At 36.5% G+C, this 25,370-nt stretch overlaps 1 protein-coding gene across 2 annotated transcripts in view; it reads left to right on the top strand.

Moving 5' to 3' along the window:
* Positions 1-25,370, top strand: part of ESR2 (estrogen receptor 2) — a 63,738-nt gene that overhangs the window by 2,241 nt on the left and 36,127 nt on the right. Inside the window, exons 2-4 of one of the 2 annotated variants that reach the window (XM_044662006.1) lie at positions 6,597-6,775; positions 12,116-12,232; positions 19,662-19,961. In XM_044662006.1, the coding sequence (XP_044517941.1) occupies positions 6,597-6,775; positions 12,116-12,232; positions 19,662-19,961 (596 nt within the window). The remainder of the gene's footprint in view (positions 1-6,596; positions 6,776-12,115; positions 12,233-19,661; positions 19,962-25,370) is intronic. The other variant, XM_044662007.1, reaches the window with a different exon arrangement.

Here is a 25,370-nt window from a genome sequence, read left to right on the forward strand (position 1 = left end):
ACTACATTTGTTGGTGTTCAGTTGTGATTCAATTCGGAGACACTGGACTGGTTTGCCATTTCCTTCTCCAGCTCATTTTATGGATGAGGAAACTGAGACCCACAGAGCTGAATGACTTCTCCAGGGTCTCACATCCAATAAGTATCTGAGGACAGATTTAGACTCAGGTTTTCCTGATTTCAGGCTCAGCACTATCCACTGTGCCATCTGGCTGCCTCAATCCAACAAAAATAATGTTAGTTTGTGGTTTTCTAAGTCAACATGAGGCTCATAGAGATGAATTTCCATTTAGTTTGACGTCACTGAATTTATTTTTAAAATTTTTTTAGTGACGTCACTGAATTTAGACCACTAGTTGGTTGTTAGACTTTCATGGCAAATTTATCACACAAATTTGTCCCACAAACACAACTTGTAACTGCAAGACTGTTGTTGGTCTTACGGATATGACTACTATCACCTTCAAATAGCTTCTTGGAGTTCCCTACCATTGTCATCTTTTCGCATTGTATTAGAAGGTAAAGCCTGCAAATGAGAATGAGGCAAGCTTGCATCCAGTGAGCCAAGAATGGTTTGTGTGATATGTATGAACACACAGCTACCACCACCAAAAAAGATATGGAAATTCCTGCAATTCTGGTTTCTCTGATCTCTGAAATGCCCTTGAGATTCCTGCCCCTCTACTCTCAGTGTGAGGAACATTGCCTTAGATGTCTAGTTGATTGTTTCTCCCCCAAAACATTTACTTCTGTTGAAGACTTGTTAAAAGATAGTGCTATGAATTATGATTTCATTTTATTTTTTTAAACCCCAAATCAAAAGCTATACATCACTGGTATTCCTATGTTAATCGGGCAGGCCAATTATCCACTTAATGCTTCAGTATTTGGAATTTTATTTCCACTGAAAGTGACAGTGACACATGAATTCCTTTTTAAATTCTAGTGGGAAAGGTGAAAAAATCAGGCTTTATCTTTTCTTTCTAAAAATTTTTTTGGACACAGGTCACATGGTAGAATGAATTTGGACTAAAGATCCTTTCTTTATACTTAACAGCTGTGTGATTTCAGCAACGTTTAGACCATAAGTTAAAGATGGATTGGGAATTCCCACACAGGAAAGGCACTGTGTATAGTACAAAGTAAAATAAAAAAATAAATTTTTACTTGGAGGCAGCATAGCACAGGGGTAAGAGAGCTAGATTTTGGATGAAAGGATCTAGGTTCAAATTTCAGGTCTGCCCCTTGCTACTTGAATGACTTTGGATAAGACACATAACTTCTCTGGGAATCAGTTTGCTCATAAAGGAGATGTAGATGGTCTGTGAGGTTCCTTTCAGTAATAAGTCTATGAACTTAATCAATGCCAATAGCTAATTCAATTAATTTAGATTTTATAGTTATTTTAATTTTTTTCCCTCAGCACAAATGACCTTATTTGGCTGTTTATATTGTGCTGAAACTACTGAATGAGGCAAATGTCTGTGTCTGTATATTTCAGTCAGTGTTTCTCCTGAGAGATAAAGTGATTTCTTTGCATCTCTAATCCAAACAGAGAGGTAGTTAGAGATAGTTAAGTCAATTCAGATCACTTTATCAGCCCAATGTGCAACTGTGTGGACAATTTAAATGTTGGATCAACTTTTTCACATTTAAACCTTCAGATTTTATTTGCTTTAGAAATCTCCTCAAGGAAAAGCAGTTAAATAAGACAGACTCACAATATATGAGTCTTAATTAAAATTAGCATTCCAGGTTAAAACTGAGGTCTCTGCTATGATTATTGTTTTCAAAGAGCAAAGATTAGATGCGAGTCATTTTTCTCCTGATGAAGAGAGTTTGCAACAGAGCTGTTTCCCCTCTCAGTTTGGGTCCTTTGGCTTCAGCTTGTAAAGAAATTGTAACTTGGTATTCATGAACCTTTATTTCCATAGCAACAATTATAGTAAAAGTATGACTTCAATGAAATATTAGGCATGAAGACTGAGAGAGGCAAATTTTTCTTTACCATAGACCTCTGGACCAAAATAATACTGCAGACTTATAAAAACAGATGAAGGTCTATTTATTTAGATATTATAGAGAAGTCTTGAAACTTTCCTAAAGTTTTAATGATTCTGTGATATCCAAGTATAGGCGAATATATTTCTTCCATCAGTCACAACTTTGTAATTGCTTATGGTTGTCTCCCTATGTAGATGTGGCATTCCTTTACATTTATTTAACAAGATTCCTGATGACAAAAGATAAAATAGATAATTTTCAAATCCTTGTTCAAATTTTTTGACCACTTATCTATTAGGGAATGGCTTTTATTCTTATATATTCTAGTTCACTGTGTGGTCTGTATAGCACTCTTTCTGGGATGCTCCTTCAATTTACATTCACAGATTATTATATCTGCAGGCTGTGTCTGCCACTTTGAATTTTAGGAGTAATCTTGTGGTTCTCCTAAACTAATAGTACATGAGTCCTGACACAGTGTTAGGAGACAGTAGTTCATAGCAAAAGCAATTCCTTTGAAGTCTTGGTAAGAACAATAGAAACAATAAATAAACAAAAAATCTGTGACAAACTCCTATAAATAGAAAATGTCTGATTTAAGGAAGTCAAAGAGTCCTATATAACCCTAAAATATTCAAAGCAGCACTTTTTAAGGCGGTGAGAAAATGAAAACAAAACAGACACCTGCTGACTGAGGAATCATTGAACAAATTATGGTACATGAATGTGGAGGAATATTACTACATCATAAGAAAAGATAAGCATGAAGAATCTGGAGAAGCCTGGGAAGACTTAAATTAACTGATATAGAATGAAGTAAAGAGAAGCAGGAAAACAATATATATAGTGGCTACAATTTTTTTTTCATGATATAAAGATATGTTTAGAATAAAATCAAGGAAGAAACATTGGAGAGAAAGAAAAAGGTCTGACATATTTGAGAAACAGTAGTACAAAACCCACAAAATTATAAGACATTCATGAACATAGTCTTGATTCTCTCCCTTAGGTATGTTGAATTGATTTGTGCGGTCTCAGCGTATCCCAAAAAGCCAAAGGCAAGATGGAGGTCTTTGTTTTCTTCTTCCATTCCTTGAAGTCAGAATTCCCAGTTTGAGGCAGAACTGGCATTAAGGGTCAGATTCCAGAGAAAACAAGGGACCTTGTAGAAGGCATTCATTACAACAGAAAGGAATGGAATATTGTCATTATAGTGACCACACTTATTCCTTTTTACTTTTTAAATTATAAAGATATTTGATCAATTACCTGTAATAACACATTTACACCTAAGTTTTCCAAAGTTATGTGATCCAAATGGTCTCTCTTCTCTCCCCTTCCCAGAGTTGGCAAGCAGTTTGATCTGGGATATATTTATATAATCATGAAAAACATTTCCACATTGATAATTTTTGTAAAAGCACAATCATATAAAACCAAAACCCCAAAGCAAAAACTCAAATAAACTAGAGTGAAAAATTGCACACTTTGATTTGTATTCTGACCCCAATAATTCTTTCTCTAGATGTGGGTAGCATTCTTTATCAGAAGTCCCTTGGAATTATCCTGGGTCATTGTATTGCTGAGAGCAGCAAAGTCTATCACAGTCCACAATATTGTTATTAATGGGTACAAGGTTTTTCCTGGTTCTGCTTATTTCATTCTGTATCAGCTCATGTAGGTTTTTCCAGTTCTTTCTGAAGTCATCCTGTTCATCATTTCTTACAGCACAATAGTATTCCATCACCACCATTTACCACAATTTGTTCAGTTATTCCTCTAAATATTTTTATACAAGTAAGTCCTTTTCTTTTTTTCTTTTATCTCTTTGGGATATAGACGTTATAGTAGTATTGCTAGATCAAAAGATATGTGTTGTTTTATAGCCCTCCAGAATGATTGGATCAGTTCACAATTCCACCAGCAATGCATTAGTGTCCCAATTTTGCCACATCTCCTCCAACACTGATCACTTTCCTTTGCTGTCAAATTGGCCAGTCTGACAGATGTGAGGTTACACCTCTTCAACCTTATTCCTGGAGAAGGTTAGAAAATATACCTCTCTTTTCACTGGAAAAAAATAGGTTTATGTGTTTGGCATATTGTGTGTACTGTTAGATCAGTGTTGTATTATTTAGTTTTCCTAAACTATGGTTTTTCCTTGTATATATGTATATGTATGCAAGTATATATGTATATGTATACACATACACACATATGTATATATACACACGAATATATAGAGAGATATTGATGTAGATATATGTGTAACATATACATATATTAATAAATACAAATTTGACTTGTTGGGGTGGGCAGGGGAGAATAATATATACAGAAATAAAGATGATGCAAAACCAAAAGTCATCAATAAAAATTATTAAAATAAAATAAAGTGAAAGTCCCTATCTTAGGTAGGGTTACTTGGAAGCATTTAGAGTGAGATACAGAAGATAAGGTTGTATCCCTTCAGTTTTGGTGGAGGGCTTACCCACATCAATGAAATCCTCAATCTCTTAAAGTATTTTGCTATGAATGCCATTATCATATTCCAAAGTTATCTTTTTCAGACTTTTAAAGTGATGGTGTGAATAGGGAAAAAAACTGCTATTGTGGGCTTTGAAATATATTATAATCAAATAGAAGAGATTTAAAAGTCTTTTCATTCTCTTCATTTTGGGACTTTTACACATATCTTTTAATTAACTAGTTAGCAATAACAAACATGATATTATATAAGTAAATAATTATTTTTATAATTAATTATTCATAGGTATCTTTTTATATCATCTATATTACATATTATATTTCTCTCATCTGAGAGAGTCACCCCTTATTAAAAAGTATTAAGAAAGGGAAATAAATTCCATAAAACTAAACATATTTTTAAAAATCTGATGTCATATGCAGTGCCCAGACCCATCAGCCCTCATTTCTGTAATGAAGCAGAGAGATTCACTTGTGTTTTTAATTATTTTTTTCTTTTAGCAATTATAGATGTTTGCTATCCTATAGCTGGGGGAAAACATTGAAAGGATAATGCTTGGATTTCAGATTCATTGGAAAGTCCTATACTTCGAATTAGAGAATTAGATCAGAGCCTACTGCTTCTTTAAATCTTTTTGATTAAACACCGTTGGCTGATATCTTTCTAAGTTAAGTATGAGGCACTATCCTGGGATACAAAAATAAAACAAAAAACAAACAGTACTTGTCCCTATGAACCTTATGTTTTACATACATGATAAAAATAAGACAATTGATATAGCTTTTTGAGGTCTACCAAATACTTTACTCACAATAATTCTATGACTTTATCACTTTATAGTATTAGTAGTAGTGTGCTGGTAAACATTTAAACAAACAAACAAACAAAAAATGCATCTAACACTTCTAAGTTTAATCTATTATAATTTTTCTTCCTTCCTTCCTTCCCTCCCTCCGTCCCTCCCTCCCTTGTTTCCTTTCTTCTGTTTCTCTCTCTCCCTCGTTCTCTCTTTTTTTCTTCTGAACTTCCTCCTTCCCTCTCTCTTTCTTTTCTTTGGAGCTTCCTCTCTTACCTTTTATCATTCTAAGACAGGATAGGCAGTGGAGGTTAAGTGACTTGCCCAGGCTCACATAGCTAAGAAATATCTGAGAACACATTTGAACCCTGGTCCTAGCACTCTGTCCACTGTGATAGCTAGCCGCCCTTTCATTACTTTCTTAGGTCTAGATCGTCAACTCAAAAAACAAACAAACAAACAAATAAATAAATCAGGCCTTTAAGTTGTTATATTTGCCAATTTCAGAGATGTAAATGCTGACACTGAAAACTTATCCACTGGTTATTATGAACCAATGTGAGGTGACTGGAATACCTCTGCCTATTATCCTTATTTTATAACTAAACTGAAGCTTTGAGAGATAAGTTCTTTGAACACAATCACATAGGAAAGAAGTATCAAAACTAGGATTTGAACTAGGTCTTCTAGTGACAATTCTAGCATATTGTGTTAATCTATAATTTAAATCTTTGTAATACTTTTCCTGAAGCTATCATTATTTTAAGCCTTCTCTGTAGTTATAGAATGAAAACCTTTGTCTCTATTAAAGGGAATTCTAGGCATTATAAAGGAGTAATGAGATGTATTGCAGGGTATGTAAAGGACTTTTTTTGGGTTCCCTTGAAATCGTTGTAGCAAAATAACTTCCTACAGATAATACCAGCTCTGAAAATGTGGTGTACAAGATCCTTGTTTGGTTTTTGTCTTTTGCCTTGACTGTCTTATGCAATGGTACATTGAAAGCTACAATTTGTTACTTTTTCAAGCTCTATTTTCACAATATGAATCAGTTGGTAAAAACCCACTAGATTTTGACTGCTCCAAAAATACAGTCAATTTTGGTGTCCACCTATATCTCAGATTAACTAAAACCTATGTTACAGTCATCAAAGTGATCCATCCCCACTGGAGATCAGTGATAATAATAAACCCTTGGGGGAAAAAAGAGTCAAGTGAATTGGCAATGAATGCTTTCGATGTCTGCCTTTTTGTCTTTCATGTTTTTTCTTTTGTTTCTTTTTTTACTAATAAATATTTTCTTTGTAAGTAGAGAGACACTGAAAAGAAAAGTTAATGGGAACAGTTGTAACAGCCCCATTATCAATAGCCCCGGCTCAAAGAGGGATGCCCACTTCTGTGCTGTCTGCAGCGATTATGCTTCTGGTTACCATTATGGTGTGTGGTCGTGTGAAGGATGTAAGGCATTCTTTAAAAGGAGCATTCAAGGTATGAAAGCATCATTGGTTATGTTTTTGGTTGTTTTCATTTTGTTTTTCCAGCGTTTGTTATAAACATCTTTGCAGAGGGGGTTTCATGAAATCTTTCAACTGGATCTTCATGGCCAAGAAATAAGTAGCAAGAGGTAGAGTTTACCAGTCTTTCAGGCTGGCCAAAGTTGTTATTATGTTACATAATAAAACCATGTTGGTGTGAAAGATGAAAGATATCTCCAGTTTTTATTCTTATAACAGAGATATGGCATTGACAGAAGTTCTTTTTTTCCTGGAAAATTTAAATGTAATTGATGAAAAGAAAGAATTATTTCAAATTTCAATCAAACTCAATTAGGTTCATTTTCTTTGAGAAGCCCTGATTTAAGGAAGTAAGGAAGGAAACAAGCATTTATTAAGTGCTATATGCCAGGTAACTGTGGTCAGTACTGGGAATACAAATATAAGCCTGTAGAAAAATATTCCCTGTTCTCAAGGAACTTATATATTCTAATGTGGGAAAATGACATGCAAAGGAGTTGGAAAGGTGGAGTCAGCAGGGTGGTAGAGGAAGAACATAATTGGTAAAAAGGTGTGATTTTGAACACATCAGTTACACATAACATCAGAACAGGGCCAGAAGGGTAACAAACACCAGCTAGCCTGACTCTGTCACTAAATGTAGGCTTTAGAAGGAACTAAGCAATAGGAGGGTTGGGGTGAGCAAACAGGTCACAGAGGTGAGAGGCTCCAGCCATTGAGTGAAATTCTAGAATGAAACAAGAGGCATGATTTTGAAGTCCACAAGATCAGAACAAGGTGAGGAGGCCTGATAATATGGCATGCTTTTCCTTGAAACATTTTTAGAATAATTAACAAAGATAAGAACCATAGATTAGATCTTAATGGAATAGTGGAGGGGAAATGCTCATCTTTTTGGAGTTGAAGTCAGTCTTTCCAGTAAACAGTGTAGCAATTCCTGTAAAAATCTATATTCAATTACTTATCTCAGAGAGGAAGGAGGGAAAGGAGGGAGGAAAAGAATTCGGGACCCAACATTTAAAAAAAAAATCGAATAAAACATTGTTTTTCTATGTAATTGTGGTACAAGATAAAACAATATTAATAAAAAATTTTTGAAAGAGCAAAAGAAATAGAGTAGCATTCGATGCCTTAAAAGGAAAATATTTAACCATATGAAACATTTTTATAATTGGACTAGAAATTTTTTTGTCCTATTTTGTAGGCTACCTTTTGCTATTTCTTTCTTTACTATTTACTTCCATCTTACCTTTCTGCTTGTTTTTGAGACCATTTTTTTTCTTTTCCTCAAAGTCTAGAGCCACCTCTATCATTTATAATTCAAATTTAAATTATGTCATTCATCTCTTGGATCATCTATTTATTCCTTTTTCTCCTTTATCTTCTCTGAGAAATAACTCACATCTGTTTAGGGTATCTCAAAAGTTGTAGTACTATTTTATTTTTTAATTGAAATTTATTAATTTTTAAGAACCCTTACATTTCATCTTGAAATCAATACTGTGAATTGGTTCCAAGGCAGATGAGTGGTAAGGGCTAGGCAAAGGGAGTTAAGTGACTTACCCAGGGTCACAAAACTAGGAGATGTCTGAGGTCATATTTGAACCCAGGACCTCCTGTTTCCTGGCTTGGCTTTCTATTCACTGAGTCACCTAGCTGCCCCTATGCTTTATATTTTTCTTTCTTTCTTTTTTTTTCCTTTTTAAAGGCTCTTAGAATTTGTCTTAGAATCAATACTGTTTATTAGTTCCAAGACAGAAGAACAGTAAGGGCTAGGCAGTGTGGGTTAAGTGACTTGTCTAGGGTCACACAGATAGGAAGTATTTGAGTTCACATTTGAACCCAGGACCTCCTGTCTCTAGGCCTGATTCTCAATCCATTGAGCCACCTAATTGACTCCACAAAGTAGATATTTGTAAAGACAAAAGTGGAATAAAGAGGGAAGGATACTAAATAAGAAGGTATAGGATTCTATCCTTCTCTTTTTTTCCTTTCTTTCTCTGGCTTGAAGTAAAGCCAGAGAAAGATGATTCAGAAGATTGACATATCAGCCCATATACTCATAAAAAACCCAGGATTCTTATCTTCTGTCTTAGAATTGCTACTAAGTATTAGTACCAAGGCAGAAGAGGGGTCAGAGTTAGGCACCTGGGGCTACGTGACTTTCCAGGGTCACACAGCTTGGAAGTATCTGACATCAAATTTGAACCAGACCCTCCCGTCTTCAGGCTTGGCACTTTCTCTACTGAGTCACCTAGCTGCCCCCTGAAGTGTCTCTTCCAGCTCTAAAATCCTGTGTCTGAAGTAACATATGGGAAAATTTGGCACACAAAATAAATGTGTCATAGGGATAATATGATTTAATATTTTAAGGAAAAATAAATTGCTACAATAAAAATCTTCCTATTGAATTTCTTTTTATATGGTGAGGAACACAGCTGGATTGAAATGGCTACCAAGGGAATAATTGCCTTAGATTGCTAGACTGATATCTTTCTTTATGTAGAGAAAACAAGTCAAGAAACATTGATTAAAAGCCTACTATAAGCCAATCACTGAGTTAAGAACTGGGGATACACCAAAAAAAAGGTTAAAAATAATCCCAACCTTCAAGAGGTTCACTATCTAATGGGAAAGAAGAAACCTACTTCTCTGTCCCTGGCAGAACTGGACATCTCAAACCAAATAACTTATGTTAAATTAGTTTTTTATTAAATTAGTTTTTTCAATTAACAAGCAGGCTTCCAGTCCCCTCACCATCCTGGTCACCTGCCTTTGGACACCATCTTTTTTTTTTTTTCTATAAGTTTGTTCATTTAATAATTTTAACTCATTACCTACTCCTGCCCCACAAACTCTCCCCTCTTTTTAACTTTCCTTTTACTCCTGAGGGCACCACCCACTTCCTGATCTTCAGGCTCCCAACCAAGGCTCACCTCCATGGCCCTTTTTCTTATCCCCTATATCTAATTTTGCAAAGGACTGTTGATTTCATCTTGCTCCATCTCTTACCTCTTTCTCACTCCTCTTCTCTGACACTGCCATCTCCCTAGGGCAGGTGTCCATACGCTCACGCCTGGACTATTGTGATAGTTTGCTGGCTGGTTTCCCAGCCACAAGTCTCTACCCATTCCAGTCCATCTTCCACATAGCTGTCAAAGTAGATCTTCTTTTTTAGGTTTTATCTTTATTTTATTTGTAATAACAAATTTCCACATAAGTTTTTCAAAGTTATGTGATTCATGTTGTCTCCCTCTCTTCTTCCCCCCCTCAGAGTTGACAAGCAATTCCACTGTGTTATACATGTATTATCACTGAAAACACATTTTCATATTATTCATTTTTGTAACTAAAGCCAAAACCCAAATCCTATACCCAAATAAACAAGTGATAAATCACATGTTTTCATCTGCATTCCTATTCCAACAGTTCTTTCTCTAGATATAGATAGAATTCGTTTTCACAAAGCCCTCAAAGTTTTCTTGGATCTTTATATTGCTGTAAGTAGCAAAGTCTGTCACATTTGGTTGTCCCACATTATTTCCCCGATTCTGCTTATTTCACTCTGCAGCAGTTCATGCAAGTCTTTCCAACTCTTTCTGAAATTATTGTGTTCATCATCCCTTACACCACACTAGTATTCCATCACCATTGTATACCACAATTTGTTTAGCCATTCCCTAATTGAAAGATATCTTTTTAGTTTCTAATTCTTTGCCACCACAAACAGTACTGCTATAAATATTTTTGCACAAACGAGTCCCTTCGCATTTCAAAGTGGATCTTCTTAAAGTACAGATCTGACTATGTCACTCCACTATTCAATAAACTTCAGTGAGCTCTAGGACCAACTATAAAACCCTCTATTTGACATTCAAAACCCTTCATGACCTGGCTCTTACATTTCTGTTCTCCTTAAACCTTATTCACTCCCCTCTAATTCCCATATACTCTGTGATCCAGTGAAACTAGCTTTTTTCCTGCTTTTTTTTTTAACCTCTACCTTCTATCTTAAGATGTATACTAGGGCTAGGCAATTGGAATACTTGCTCTGGGACACTGCTAGAAGATCTGAGACAAGATTTGAACCAAGGTCTTCCTTATTCCAAACTTGGTGCTTTATCCACTATGCTACCTAGCTGTCCTTGTACATGTTTTTTTGCACAATGTCTCCTCTATTTAGCTGTGAGCTCTCTGAATCGGGGATGACTCGTCTTTCACCTTTCTTTGAATCTCTGGTACTTAGCGCCATGCTTGGCATATAGTGGGACTGGATAGAAACTATGCTACAAAGAGTCGTTAGATGTAGCTGAAATAGTCCTATTAATATTCCACTTAATGGATATATAGGGTTTATTAGACCTCTGTCGCCTGGTTGGGAAACCTAACCACTACTTATGATATTATTGCTATTGGGTAATATATTCAAAATTCAAAAAAGAGCATTCTGAAAAAGATGGAGACTCTTTCAGCAGAAACAATTTATTTGTCAAACTTTTCATTTGACATCTAGTTTCTTGACTTAGTTTTCATTAAGATTATAAAAATTATTTGACCTTTTTTTTTTACCCTTTATCTGACTACTGTGGGTTTTCTCACACACATATACATACATATATTTAATTTTATATTGAGAAAGTAGGGAAGAAAGCAGGGAAAGAAAGATAAGCATGTAGGTGTGCAACCTGTTGCTCTCTTAGTTTAGTTCCATGTATGAACAGGCTTAAGAGTGATTCTTTTTTTTTTTTTTTTTTCTAAAACCCTTACCTTCTGTCTTGGAGTCAATACTATGTATTGACTCCAAGGCAGAAGAGTGGTAAGGGTAGGCAATGGGGGTCAAGTGACTTGCCCAGGGTCACACAGCTAGGAAGTGCCTGAGGCAAGATTTGAACCTAGGACCTCCCATCTCTAGGCCAGGCTCTCAATCCACTGAGCCACCCAGCTGCCCCCAAGAGTGATTCTTAATGGTTCCCATTTTTTCAGAATAAAGTAAGAATGTAGAGGCAGGGAATGGGGAAATATTAGTCAGTTTACTTATAGCCAAGAACATCAGAATATTCTAAATATCCTTGACTTTTGAACCTACATGTTTTTCTTTTATTTCAATGATATCACATGGTTTTTCCTTCATCCACATGCCAAAGATACCAGAAGGCTTTTGGCCTTTTACTTGGTTGGAAGAGAGAGAAAAGGCTATGCTGTTACTAGTATTATTCATCAGAAGGTGAATAAACAAAATATGATAACCATAAACTTACTTCTTTCTGGCTTTTTATTTTTGTTTTAATTTTTTTCTTTCTGGATTTTTTAATAGGACATAATGATTATATTTGTCCAGCTACAAATCAGTGCACAATTGACAAGAATCGACGCAAAAGTTGCCAGGCCTGTAGACTTCGGAAATGTTATGAAGTTGGAATGATGAAATGTGGTGAGCTTGCATTTCTTGTTTATTGTATTTTGTTCACCTAGGGTTTTTTCATAAACTATTTTATTTCATGCTATTGTATTTCGGATTGCATATAATCATATATTATATAAGAACATATAATTATACCATCAAATATAATTATCTATTACATAAGAACATATAATTATATTATCAAATATAATTATATACTATATAACCATATAATTAACTATCTTATTTCTATACTGTAGGTAACTAAATTTAACTTTTAGTGAAATCACAAGTTGATCAATGAAAATTCACCAGTTAATTGTAGTTTGTGATATTAAGTATAAATAACTGAATTCAACTTATAGTGAAACCTAAAATTTATCACAAATGGACATGAGTGATGGAGAATGGAGAAAAGGAAGGTAGGCTCCATTGATTGTTAAGAATCTAGAAAGGTTTTGATTAGCCATTCCACGATTTGGCAGGATTTTGGCCAAGCCTAAGATGGCAGAGGCAGGGACGACTGTGAAGGTATTAAAAATCTTTTGATGTGAGTATGATGAAAGAAGGTACTCCTTGTCTTGGCCATCAACAAAGATTTAGAATTTCTCCTTGAAAATAATTTTCCTTTCTTTCCTCTCCCCCCCCCCCCCAACATGTTGCTATTCAGTTGTGTCTGACTCTCCATGTCTCTGTGGACCATACTGCCCATGGAGCTTTCTTGGCAAACACTCTTATGTGGTTTGCCATAGTCTTCTCCAGGGGATTAAGGCAAATGGAGGTTAAATGACTTGCTCAGTGTCACACAACTAGTGTCTGAGGTTGGATTAGCCATGCAAATTTAGTAAAACATTTATTCGTTACAAAACAATGGGCTAGATGCTGAGGATTTAGAGGCAAAACCAAATATCCCTGCTCTCTGGGAACTTTCATTCTATTGGGTGGGGATGAAGGATGATTATGATATGTATGCAAATATGAATCAGATGAGGTAACTTAATGCTAAACCAGTAGAATTAGGGAACTTCACAGAAGGCGTGATACCTCGAAAAAGGCAAAGATATCCAGAGGTAGAAATGAGGTGAAGATATATTCCACGCATGGAAGACAATTAGTACAAATGTGTGGAGGCAATAGAGGAGGTATTTCATTCTGGAAAGAGCTAGTAGCCTCTTTTGGTCAGAGCAGAGTTTATGAATTATCATTATGATTGACATTTCTATAGGACCTTAAAATTTCAAAGCATTTCATGTTTCTTCTTTGAACTTCTCAACAATGCTCTGTGGTTGGTACTATAGATGTTATTATCCCAGGTTTGCATATGATTAAACTGAGGCTGAGCTAATTAACTCAAATTAATTAAGCAACTAGTATGTGCCACACACTATGCTTAGAGCTGAGGATACAAAGAAATTCAAATGACACTCTGTTCTCAAGGAGTTCTTAGTCTAAAGGGGAAAAAAACATAAATAATATGTACAAACAACATAATGACAGGATAAATTGCAGATAATCACAGAGGGAAGGTACTAAGATTAAGGAGGATTTGGAAAGGCTTCTTGAAGAAGGTGGAACATCAGGGAAGTTAGGTAGCATAGTGGATAGAGTGCCAGGCCTAGAATGGGAAAGTTCTGAGTTCAAATTTGGCCTCAGATTGTGTGACTCTGGGAAAGTTAATTAACACCGTTTGCCTAGCCCTTACCCTTATGTCTTAGAGTAGTTTTTAAGACAGAAAATGAGGCTTTAAAAAAAGGGGATGTCAACTGGAAATTGAAAGAGGCTAGAGAATCTGGGATGTAAAGATGAGGAGGGAGAGGGTTCCAGACCTGGGGGATAGCCAGTGAAAATGTTCAGAGTCTGGAAATGGAATCCTGAGGAACACCAAAGTTGCTAGATCCCAGAGCACATAAGATGCAAAAAGACTGAAAGGGTAGGAAGGTGTCAAGTTATGGAGGACTTTATAAATCAAGTGGCGGATTTTATAATTGATAATGGAGGCAAATAGGGAGCCACTGGAGGCGATTAAATAGAAAGGTGACACGGTCAGTCTAGGCTGAGTGGACTGAAATGCAGAGAGATTCGAGGTAGGGAAGATCAACCATCAGGCTACTGCAACAGTCCAGCATGAGGTGATTATACATATTAAGTGATTTCCTCGTGGTCCCATAGTATATGTTAGAGGTAGAACTTGAACTCAGATCTTTCTGACTCCAAATCCATTCTGGAAAGCTCAGTTAGAGTAAAGTAGTGGAAGGCTTTAAACACAGACTAAAGAGTTTCTATTTTATCCTTGTGTCAATGGGATATTTTCAAGAGGAAGAATGAAATTGTCAGAACTTTAATTTAATCTTAAATTAAATTTAAATAAATTTAAAAGAATTTAATTTAATTTTAAGGTTATTTTGGTTGTGGTGTAGAAGATGGATTGATGAAGGGGAAAGATTTGAGGCAGGGAGATCAATGATGAGTAGTCTGGTGTCATCCAATCAAGAAGCCTTTATGAAATGCCAGGTGCTGTGCTAAATGTTGGGAACACACAAAAAGCAAATGATAATTCCTGACCTCGAGGAACTTACAATCTAATGATGGTGAGGGCAGCTATGTGAGCAGGAGGAGGGGTATGTGAGCAATGTCGTGGAGAGAGAATTGACAAGACCTGGAGATTGCTTGGATATAGACAGTGAGGGAGAGGCTGGAATCAATGATCATGCTGAGCTTACAAACCCAGGTGCCTAGAAGCATGGCAGGGACTTAAAAGGAAAACTCAGTTTGATTTTAGACATACTGTTCCTTTTCAGGTGGAGGTGATATGGGAAAACAGTTCAGAAGAGAAAATCTGAACTTGTGGAAGAATAACACCAGGGTAGAAAGTGAATAAAATGATCCCTTTTGGTACTCCTTTGAGTCCAAACTGAGGAGAGGCTGATCTAACAGTTTAAGACCTCACCAGTATTGTACCAAAAATGAGAATGTTATAAAAAAAAAAACAAAGCCTAAGCCAGGCATGGTGGTTAGTGCCAGGCGTCCTTGCTACTGAAGAAACTTCTTGTTTAGTCATTCATTTATGTATGATTCTTCATGACCATAGCTATCCGTGGATTTTACTTGGCAAGGATACTGGAGTGTTTTGCCATTTCCTTCTCCAGTGGATCCTTTTGTCAGGCAAATAGAGGTTAAGTGATTTGCCCAGGAACACACAGCTGGGAAGTGTCTAAGGCAAAACTTAGAAGCAACTGAAATGCCCAACAAAAGGAAGATAATTAAATAAACTGTAGTACTCTGAAAAAAAAAAAAGAATACTATGATATCAGACAAGTGCCAAAAATACATAAAAAGTAGTTATCTTAATATGATCCTCTCAACAACTCTCTAAGGTAGGTTTCTGTAACTTTATTTAATGAAGTTTCTTTTTTGGTTTAAGTAAATATCTTCTAGAAGAAGATTTTAATTTCTAGCATAACAGAAAAATGTTACACATATATTTTATTCACAGTGTTGGAAAAATCTAAAATGAGGGGGCTGGACATTGATCTCTAGTGTCTGTTAAACTTTTATATATACTATATATGCAATATAGAGCATATAATATACATAATACCATATATTTACTATATATACTATATAATTATATAATACATGATATAGTAAATAATAATACTATATATAACATATAATCATAATAATCGGTATTACATATTCATTGTTTGCAAAGTTCTTTATATAAATTATCTCATTTTGTTCTCACAACAACCCTGTGAAATAGGTATAATAAGTAATATTATCTTCTCTTTTACAGATTAGGAAACTGAGACTTAGGGAGATTAAGTGACTGACCTATGGTTATATGGCTGGTATGATAAGAAGTGGATTTTAAACTTAAGTCTTCTTGACACCGAGACCACAGATCAACCACTATGAACTCCCTTAGTTTCCTTTCTTTCAACTTCAGAATTTTTCATTATCTTCTTGCCCTCGTCCCTGAACGAGTATCCCCTCCTCCCTGCCAAGGCTAATGCTTGCACATGTGCCTTTAATCATATATTTTCCAGCCTCCTGCTTGGCCTTGTTAACGGTAATCGTCTTTCCTCCCTCTTGCATTTTCATTTTTTTTTTTTTTGGTTATCCAACTGATTCCTTTTTCTGTCTATAAACATGCTCAGATCTTAATCATTAAAAAAAAAGGAACAAACTCAGAAAAATTTCCTCTAAGGTCTGCTATTCCCCTCAAACTAGTAGACTATTTCTCTTTCTTTTCAAAGTCAAACTAACCTACTAATGGTTTTCTGGCTTCTAGTCTCCCCCCTCTCCAATACACCCTCCACACAGCTGCCAAAATAAGATTGCTTGAAGTATTGCAGTCCTAAAGCACCAGTCTGACTATATTATTTCCCTCTCCTCCTTTCTCTCCTCCCATTTTACCTAATCTATACTTCTAGAATAAAATGCAAACAATCCAGGCTAGCACTTAGAACTCTTTGCAATCTAACTCCAAAGTTTTCTTTCAGCCTTATTTCATATTTCTCCCTTTCACCCACTCTTCTTTCTAGCCAAACTCACCAGCCAGATTTTCCTTGAATTCTTGCCACTGGGATCTGGAGTCAGAAAGCTCTAAGCGGTAATTCAGACACTTCTTAAGCTGTGTGATCCCAGGAAGGTGCTTAGTTTCTGCCTCAGTTTCCTTCATCTATAAAGGGTGCTACTGAGTGAGGATAACATGAGATAATATTGGTAAAGCTCTTTGAAAATTTAATGTAGTATATAAATGCTAGATATTATTTTTTATATGAACATCATTATCTCCAAACATAAACATAGAATTATGTACCTAGAATTCACTGCCCCTTCAACTCTGATTCAAGAATGGGTACCTAGGAATCACAGAAGATAGAGTACATTTATACTTTTCTCTCCTTTTTTAAACCCTTACCTTCTGTCTTAAAACTGGTACTAAGTATCATTTGGAGTTAAGTGACTTGCCCAGGGTCACACAGCTAGGAAGTGTCTGAGGTCAGATTTGAACTCAGGATCTCCTCTCTGACTATCTATCCACTGAGCCATTTGGCTGCCCTGAGGCTTTTTACTTTTCTTTCTTTTCTTTAAAATTAAAAAAAAAAAACAACAAACCTCTTAGCTTCTGTCTTAGAATTAGTACTGTATATTGGTTCCAAGAAGGAAGAGCAGTAAGGGTCAGGTGATGGAGGTTAAATGATTTGCCCGGGGTCACTGAGCTAGGAAGTATCAGATCTGAACCCAGGACCTCCCATCTCTAGGACTGGATCTCTATCCACTGAACCATCTAGCTGTTCCCCAATGTGTTATACTTTTCAAAGTACTTTCTCCTTTAAAAAAATTTTTTTTTTAGAAATGTAGACCCTTACCTTTCATCTTGGAGTCAATACTGTGTATTGGCTCCAAGGCAGAAGAGTGGTAAGGGCTCAGCAATGGGGGTCGTCAAGTGACTTGCCCAGGGTCACACAGCTGGGAAGTGTCTGAGGCCAGATTCAAACCTAGGACCTCCCATCTCTAGGCCTGGCTCTCAATCCACTGATCTACCCAGCTACCTGCCTTTCTCCATTTTTTTGTACTTCTAAATTTATCTGTCCAAGATGGTGCCCTTCAGATCATTGTCTTCTGAGACCTTTCTATCTTTCTTAGTATAATTGCTCTTTTAGTTGAACTTTTCTTTATTCTGCCACTGTCTCCCATTTAGGTTGATTATTTACCTCTCGGTTCTCTATACCACACAGTACAGATTTGCTCTTTACCTGCCTCCTATTTCAGCCTTCTCACAACTGTTTGTTCTTAGGCTTGACTCTGATTCCATTTAAAACTAGCCAGGGGGAAGCTGGGTATCTCAGGTGATTGAGAGCCAGGCCTAGAGACTGGCTAGGTTCAAATCTGGCCTCAGACACTTCCTAGCTATGTAATCCTGGGAAAGTCACTTGACCCCCATTGCCTACCTTTACCACTCTTCTGCCTTGGAGCCAATACACTGTATTGACTCCATGATGGAAGGTAAGGGTTTAAAATAAATAAATAAATAAAATAAAAATAAAACTAGCTAGCTTTGTCCTAGAATCCAGGAGGTGGGATCATAGGGTCACAGATTTAGACCTGGAAGGAACTTTGTAGATCATATTGACCAACCCCCTCATTTTGCTGATGAACTAACTAAGGTCAAGAGAGATTAAGGGACTTCCCTAAGGTCACACAAGTAGTAAGTGTGGATTTGTTCTTTGATACCAATTTTAGAGGAGATTAAGAAAGGGAGGGGAAAAGAAATACACCAGAGAACAAATGGGGAAGGAACAGGGAGAACGTATCATTTTCACATAATTGGAATTGATGAGAGTACAGAGGAGAGCACAAAGAGAGAACTTCATTCTCATCTGAGCTGGGTAAAGGAGGGTTGAACACAATCATAGAGCTTGAGGCATATAGGTGGTACAGTGGCTGGAGCTCTAAGTCTGGAGTCAGGAAGATTAGACTTCAAATCTGATCTTAGATCCTTCTTAGTTGTATGTCGCTGGGCAAGTCACTTAACCCTGTTTGTCTCAGTTTTCTCAACTGTAAAATAGCACCTACCTCTCAGGGTTGCTGTGAGGATCAAAGGAGATAATAATTGTAAAGTTCTTCACACCATACCTGGTACGTAGTAAGATCTATATAAATTTTAGCTCTTGTTATTATTATTAAACTCAGCAAAGAATAGGTGGAAAAGAGGCGAGAGGAGATGGGAGACAGGACAGCATTGGGGAAGGAATGGTCTCTTATTTCTATCCCATCTTGCCAAAGTTTTCAAAATAAAGTGATCCCACCAACATTCCTAGCTTTGATTTATCCCCAATTTTAAATTAATACAAACCTCTACTGGGAGTAGAGAGACCTGGAACAAAGAAAAACAAGAAAGGAAGGTCCCAAAGGAGAGCAAGGTGGAGAGAACTTAGACTATAAGACCAACATAAGGCTAGTACTCCATTTATCTCAAAATAACAAGTTCTTCCTGCTTCCTGCCCATTGCTCCTCTGGTATATTTCTTTTCCCCTCCTTTTTCTTACCTCTTTGAAAAGTAATAACACAGAACAAAATAGTCAATAGTCACAAGCAAAACAAAATTTAAACTTTAGAGACTGAATTGCTGTATACATTATATACAGATATTATATTATAACACATATGGACAATGTTATATTAAAATAATATCATATGTGTAATAACGTGCATATCATATAATACAATTATTTCAAGTATATGTAGTATTATATGCATAAATATATTATGTATTTTGTTTTACATGTATAATATGTTAATAATATATAACTTGCACACTAAGAAGGAATATTCATTTTTTCAGATAAATGACTTCTGTCTCACCAACCTAGGGGCACAGGAAATGCTAAGGACTGGCAGAATAAATAGAGAGAACACATATAATATTTTCCTTTCTCCCCATCCTTAGGTTCCCGGAGAGAACGTTGTGGATATCGAGTTATCCGAAGGCAGCGGAATGCAGATGAGCAAATGAATTGTCTTAGCAAATCAAAGAAAAATAGTGAAAATGTAACTCGAGTGAAAGAGCTGCTTATGAATGTGCTGAGCCCTGAGCAGTTTGTGCTATCTCTCCTGGAAGCAGAACCACCTAATGTATTTGTGAGTCGCCCCAACAAACCATTTACTGAAGCCTCCATGATGATGTCATTGACCAAGCTCGCTGACAAGGAATTGGTTCACATGATTGGATGGGCCAAGAAAATTCCTGGTAGGAGTTTTGGGAGCTTAATTTTGTCATTGGTTTGTAGGTCTATTTAGACTTCCAGAACAAATTCTATAGTCATTGCAAACCTGAATCAAATATGAATATATTTATTTTTATTCAGAAGTAGGCAAAGAAAATGGCTAGCCTGGACCTGTTGGAAGAATCTAAAAATGTCATCAACCCATTATTCAGTCTTAGGTGGTTGAATGCCATTTGTACCCTTGGGACTAGTTGGCATGCCAGCAGCATTGATACCAGATAGAGAGCCAGCCTCAGAACCAAGAGATATGGGTTCAAATATCACTTCTGACACATATCGGTTGTGTGACCTTAGGCAAACCTAGTAATGATCCAGGTAACTCTCATAGACTATAAATTACAGATCAGGTGTCCAACATAGTTTAAAGGAATTTCCTATTTGAGAGTTCTCTACAGCAATGAAAGGGGGTATAGTGTAGGGAATTCCCTACATCAGAGACTCAGTCCAAAAAATTGTCTTTACTACTCTTAATATAACCTTCAAATGCTAAAGTAAAATAATAATAATAAAACAAGGTCTTATTATGTGAAATGTTAAAAATCCTTTGTGGAATTTTTTTTAATTTGGAAATTTTTATTTAATTAATTAATTTAGAATAGTTTTACATGGTTACAAGATTCATGTTCTTTCCCTCCCCTATTCCCACCCCCTCCCGTAGTCAACATGAAATTATATGGAATTTTTTTGGGAATAAATTCATTTGAATAAACTTTTTTTTATGTAGGCCAACTTAGAAATAATCACCAAACAAAAGGCATGCCATTCATAATGCTTGAATAGTTCAGAGATGCCAATGACTATTATTTCTCTTAATGTATATTCAAGATAATAGCAACAGAGAAATAGAACTAAAGCCTGGGAATATCAGGGTAAAGGGAAGAAGATTTTGTTTTGTTTTGTTTTTTAGGATGAGAAATATCTGAGCATGTTTATAGGGAAATGGGAAAGAGCTAGCAGAAAGGGAGAAGATTCCCTTTAAATGTTTTGGATTTATGTAGCTGGTATCTTGAGACAAAGTGTGGTACACTGGACTTAGAGACAGTAAGACTGGATTCCAGATGAGGAAACCAAGGCAAATAAGTTATGGGACTATCAGTCTTTTACTGTCTTTGAGCCTATTTCCTCCTTTGTAAAGTAGGAAACATTAGCTTCCTCATTGAATTGTCTCCCCAGTTTCTTCTTGGTGAATGTCTAAAAGTAGTTTAATTTCCCAGGAGTAGGGGATATCCCATAGTGAGCAACCCCCATCTCTAGAGGTATTTCCAGAAGCACTAGCAAAAGCATGAAGACCACTCTGGGCTCACTTTCCTCCATTGTTTTGGGTTGGGCCTAACAGCTCAGGACTCTGGTAGTTTAGATTAATATTGGAAGAAAAAGGAGACATTAGTACCTCATTCAACAGTTAACAAAAGGAGATTCACTTAGTCATGGCAGGAGGATGTTTGACAAGGATAGACACTGAGCTCATCTCAAGTTGATTCATCTGAGGAATGCTCTCTTGCCTGAGTTGCCTTGGGATTTAACAGCTGAGCCTCAACGAACCCCTGGAGTTTCTCATGGCTGTTTTGTACTCAGATAACTAGAAAGTGCTATTATCAACAATTTGAGCCTTTAGTTCCCTGAACCAACCAAGTCTCTTGAATGGCTTCAGTTCCTTTTAAGGAAATATTAGCCTAATTTGCATGGGAGCAAGGGTTAGGATATCATTCCTAATATGTAAGAGCTCTTAAGGTTGCAGCTGGAAGGACAACAAACAGATGAAAAATGGAAAAAATACTTTAGTAATTTTGTAACACATTTCTTCTCCATCAATGATAGGGGAATGTCTGCATTTATACATTAATGTTACAGTTCCCTGATGTATTTTATAAGGAAGAATACGAGGGCTAGGACAATAGCAGTACCAGACCAATTATATTCAGAAATTTTGAGCTTTAAGAAAATGCAGTCAATAAAATATCAGCAGGAGTAGCTATGTGGCTCTTTGGTTAGAGAACCAGACCTGGAAATGGGAGATTCTGGGCTCAAATCTGGCCTCAGACACATTCAGACACTGTGATCTTGGGCAAGTCATTTAAACCCCATTGCTAGCCTTTATTGCTCTTCTACCTTAGAACCAATATTTGGTATCAGTTCTAAGGCAGAAGATAAAGGTTAAAAAAAAAGAAAATATAAGCTACTGATTCAATAGGTTTCCTTTTCCATTTCTTTTTCTTTTTCCTTTTCCATCTTTCTATAAAATCTTTATGAGAAAAATTTGTACACTTTCAGGGACATCCTTGATAAAAGTATGAGAAGGGAACAGGCTAGCTCAGTGATGGGTAAACTATGGCCCTCAGGCCAGATGGGGGTGGGGCCAGAAATATTCTATCCAGCAGTGCAACATTATTCCTAATCTGACAAATACAACGAATAGGATACAATACAATGAAACTTCAAAAGAGTTGCCTTAGAAACAGACTGACAGATGAGCATTTCCTTTCCTTTGGCCCCCTCTTTAAAAAGTTTACCCATCACTGGGCTAGCTTTTAAAAATGTATAGACAACCACATATTTAGTCACACAATTGACTGAAAGGTGCAGAGAATATAAGATTGACTGGTCTTGGAGGCAAAAGGGAGTCAAGAGAGCTGGGGAGTTATATGGTCAAATATATGCTTTAGGAATGTCACTTTGAAAACTATATGAAGGGTGGGTTGGAAAAGGGAGACAACTGGAGGCAGGGGACCAATTAGGAGGCTACTTCCATTGTCAAGGGAAGACAGTTTGAGGACTTGAACTGAGTTGGCATCCAAGTGAATGGATACAGGACATATTGTAGTGATAAAACCAACAAGACTTTGAAGGTAAGTGAATATCAGGAATGAAGGAAGGGAAATAGCAAACGTTAACTCCAAGACTGAGAACCTCTGTGACTGCAAGGAGGCTGGCATCAACAGAAATAGGGAAGTTAGAAAACTGTTGACCCCAGATCCTAAAAGAAGTAAGTTTTCCAGCATATCAGAGACCTTCCATGGAGGATTTCTAGAAAGACACAGCCCCAAATTGTACAGAATGAGCAAGTATAAGTGGACTGTGATCTCTGTGAATGGATGCACATTAATAACATTATAGATTCATTGGAGTAAAGTTAAATTTAAATTTTCTGCATTCTCATTTAAACAAAAAGAAAATCCCAGACAGGGAATGATCAGCATCTGAAGACAAATTCAGAAGAAAGAATAACTAAAGTGTTGGGTTGTGCAGTACAGGATTCCATTTTCCCTTGTAGAAAAATTTTAAGAGCTGACAGATTAATCTTTAACAGTGGTACAATGAGCAGCAACTAAACTTATTCCAATTTGTGAAATGCCTCTTACAAATGGAGAAGGGAACCTGTGATCTCTTGCAAAAAGTACTCATCTGGTTACTTTAACTAGAGGTGAAGAGAAATGCTTTCTTTCTGTTTTCTTCCCCATACATAGGAAAAATAGCAATTGTCAGAGGTATAAAGAAAAATGCCAAGGTTTCCACAGATTCCCTCTGGGAATTTTTTCTTTAAAATGTTATTTTTGTCCATTTGAAACTACTTATTCATTTTTGAATTATTCTTGTATGGTTTTCCTTGAATCCAAACTGATGAAATGGGCTTTTATATTTTTCTCCTATTGTTGGATTGTTATCACTGGGGCCTGATCATTCACAGTCACAGCAGTCACAGAGGAAACCTTAATTTAAAGAAAAGTTTTTTTTTCTTTTTACTCTTAAAGTAGTAGAAAAAATGAGAGCAATGGAGGCAAAACAGGTAACTTATATTTTATTGGTGTGAAATCAAAGCTTTTTTCAAAACTGTGTTTCTTTCTCTGGGTGTGTATTTTGACCATTAATAAGAGAAATTTATACTTGCATGGATTTTTTTGGTTTTTGAAACACTTTCATAGGTGCCAACTCATTGGACTGTAACAATCCTGTGAGATTGTATAGACAGGTGTTCTTATTGCTACTTTGAAGGGATAGGAGGTGAAGATAGGAAGTCAAGAGATTTGGCAAAGTCACATTGTTGACAGGTGACAAAAATTGCCTTTCCCTCTCTCTTTGTCTCCAGTTTCATAGCCATCCTCTTTGCCTATGTTAATTTGCTCTCTGTGCCCTTGATTACATTCTTTTTTAAAAAATTATTTAGAATATTTTTCCATAGTTACATGATTCATGATTCCCCACCTTGCACTTCCCTCCTCCCTCCTGGAGCTGACAAGCAGTTCCACTGGGTTATATATGTATCATTGTTCAAAGCCTATTTACATATTATTCATTTTTGAAGTAGAGTGTAATCTTTTAACATCAAAACCTTAATCATATTCCCATCAAATCATGTGATCAATCATATATTTTTCTTCTGTGTTTCTACTTCCACAGTTCTTTCTCTGGATGTGGATAGTGTTCATTTTCATAAGTCCCTCAGAATTGTTCTGGATCAATGCATTGCTGCTAGTAGAGAAGTCCATTACATTCCATTGTGCCACAGTGTATCTGTCTCTGTGTATAATGTTCTCCTGGTTCTGCTCCTTCCACTCTGCCCACTCTGCATCAGTTCCTGGAGGTCATTCCAGTTCACATAGAATTCCTCCAGTTCATTATTCCTTTCAGCACAATAACATTCCATCACCATCAGATACCACGATTTGTTCAGCCATTCTCCAATTGATGGACACCCCCTTGTTTTCCAATTTTTTGCCACCACAAAGAGCATGGCTATGAATATTTTTGTACAAGTATTTTTCCTTATTATCTCTTTGGGGTACAAACACAGTAGTGGTATGGCTGGAACAAAGGGCAGGCATTCTTTTAAAGCCCTTTGTGCATAATTCCAAATTGACCTCCAGAATGGTCGGACCAATTCACAGCTCCACCAGCAGTGTATTAGTGTCCCAAATTTGCCACATTCCCTCCAACATTTATCACTTTCCTTTGCTGCCATATTGGCCAGTCTGCTAAGTGTGAGGTGGCACCTCAGAGTTCTTTCTATTTGTATTTCTCTAATCAGGAGGGATTTAGAACACTTTATGTGCTTATTGATAGTTTTGATTTCTTCATGTGAAAACTGCCTATTATATCCTTTGACATTTTGTTGATTGGGGAATGGCTTGATTTTTTGTAAATTTGACTTAGTTCCCTATATATTTGGGAAATGAAACCTTTATCAGAGAGTTTTGTTATTAAAAATGTTTTCCCAAGGGGGCAGCTGGGTAGCTCAGTGGAGTGAGAGTCAGGCCTAGAGACAGGAGGTCCTAGGTTCCAACCCGGCCTCAGCCACTTCCCAGCTGTGTGACCCTGGGCAAGTCACTTGACCCCCATTGCCCACCCTTACCACTCTTCCACCTATGAGACAATAC

The sequence above is a fragment of the Gracilinanus agilis genome, chromosome 2, assembly GCF_016433145.1.
Source record: "Gracilinanus agilis isolate LMUSP501 chromosome 2, AgileGrace, whole genome shotgun sequence".
Lineage (NCBI taxonomy): Eukaryota > Metazoa > Chordata > Mammalia > Didelphimorphia > Didelphidae > Gracilinanus > Gracilinanus agilis.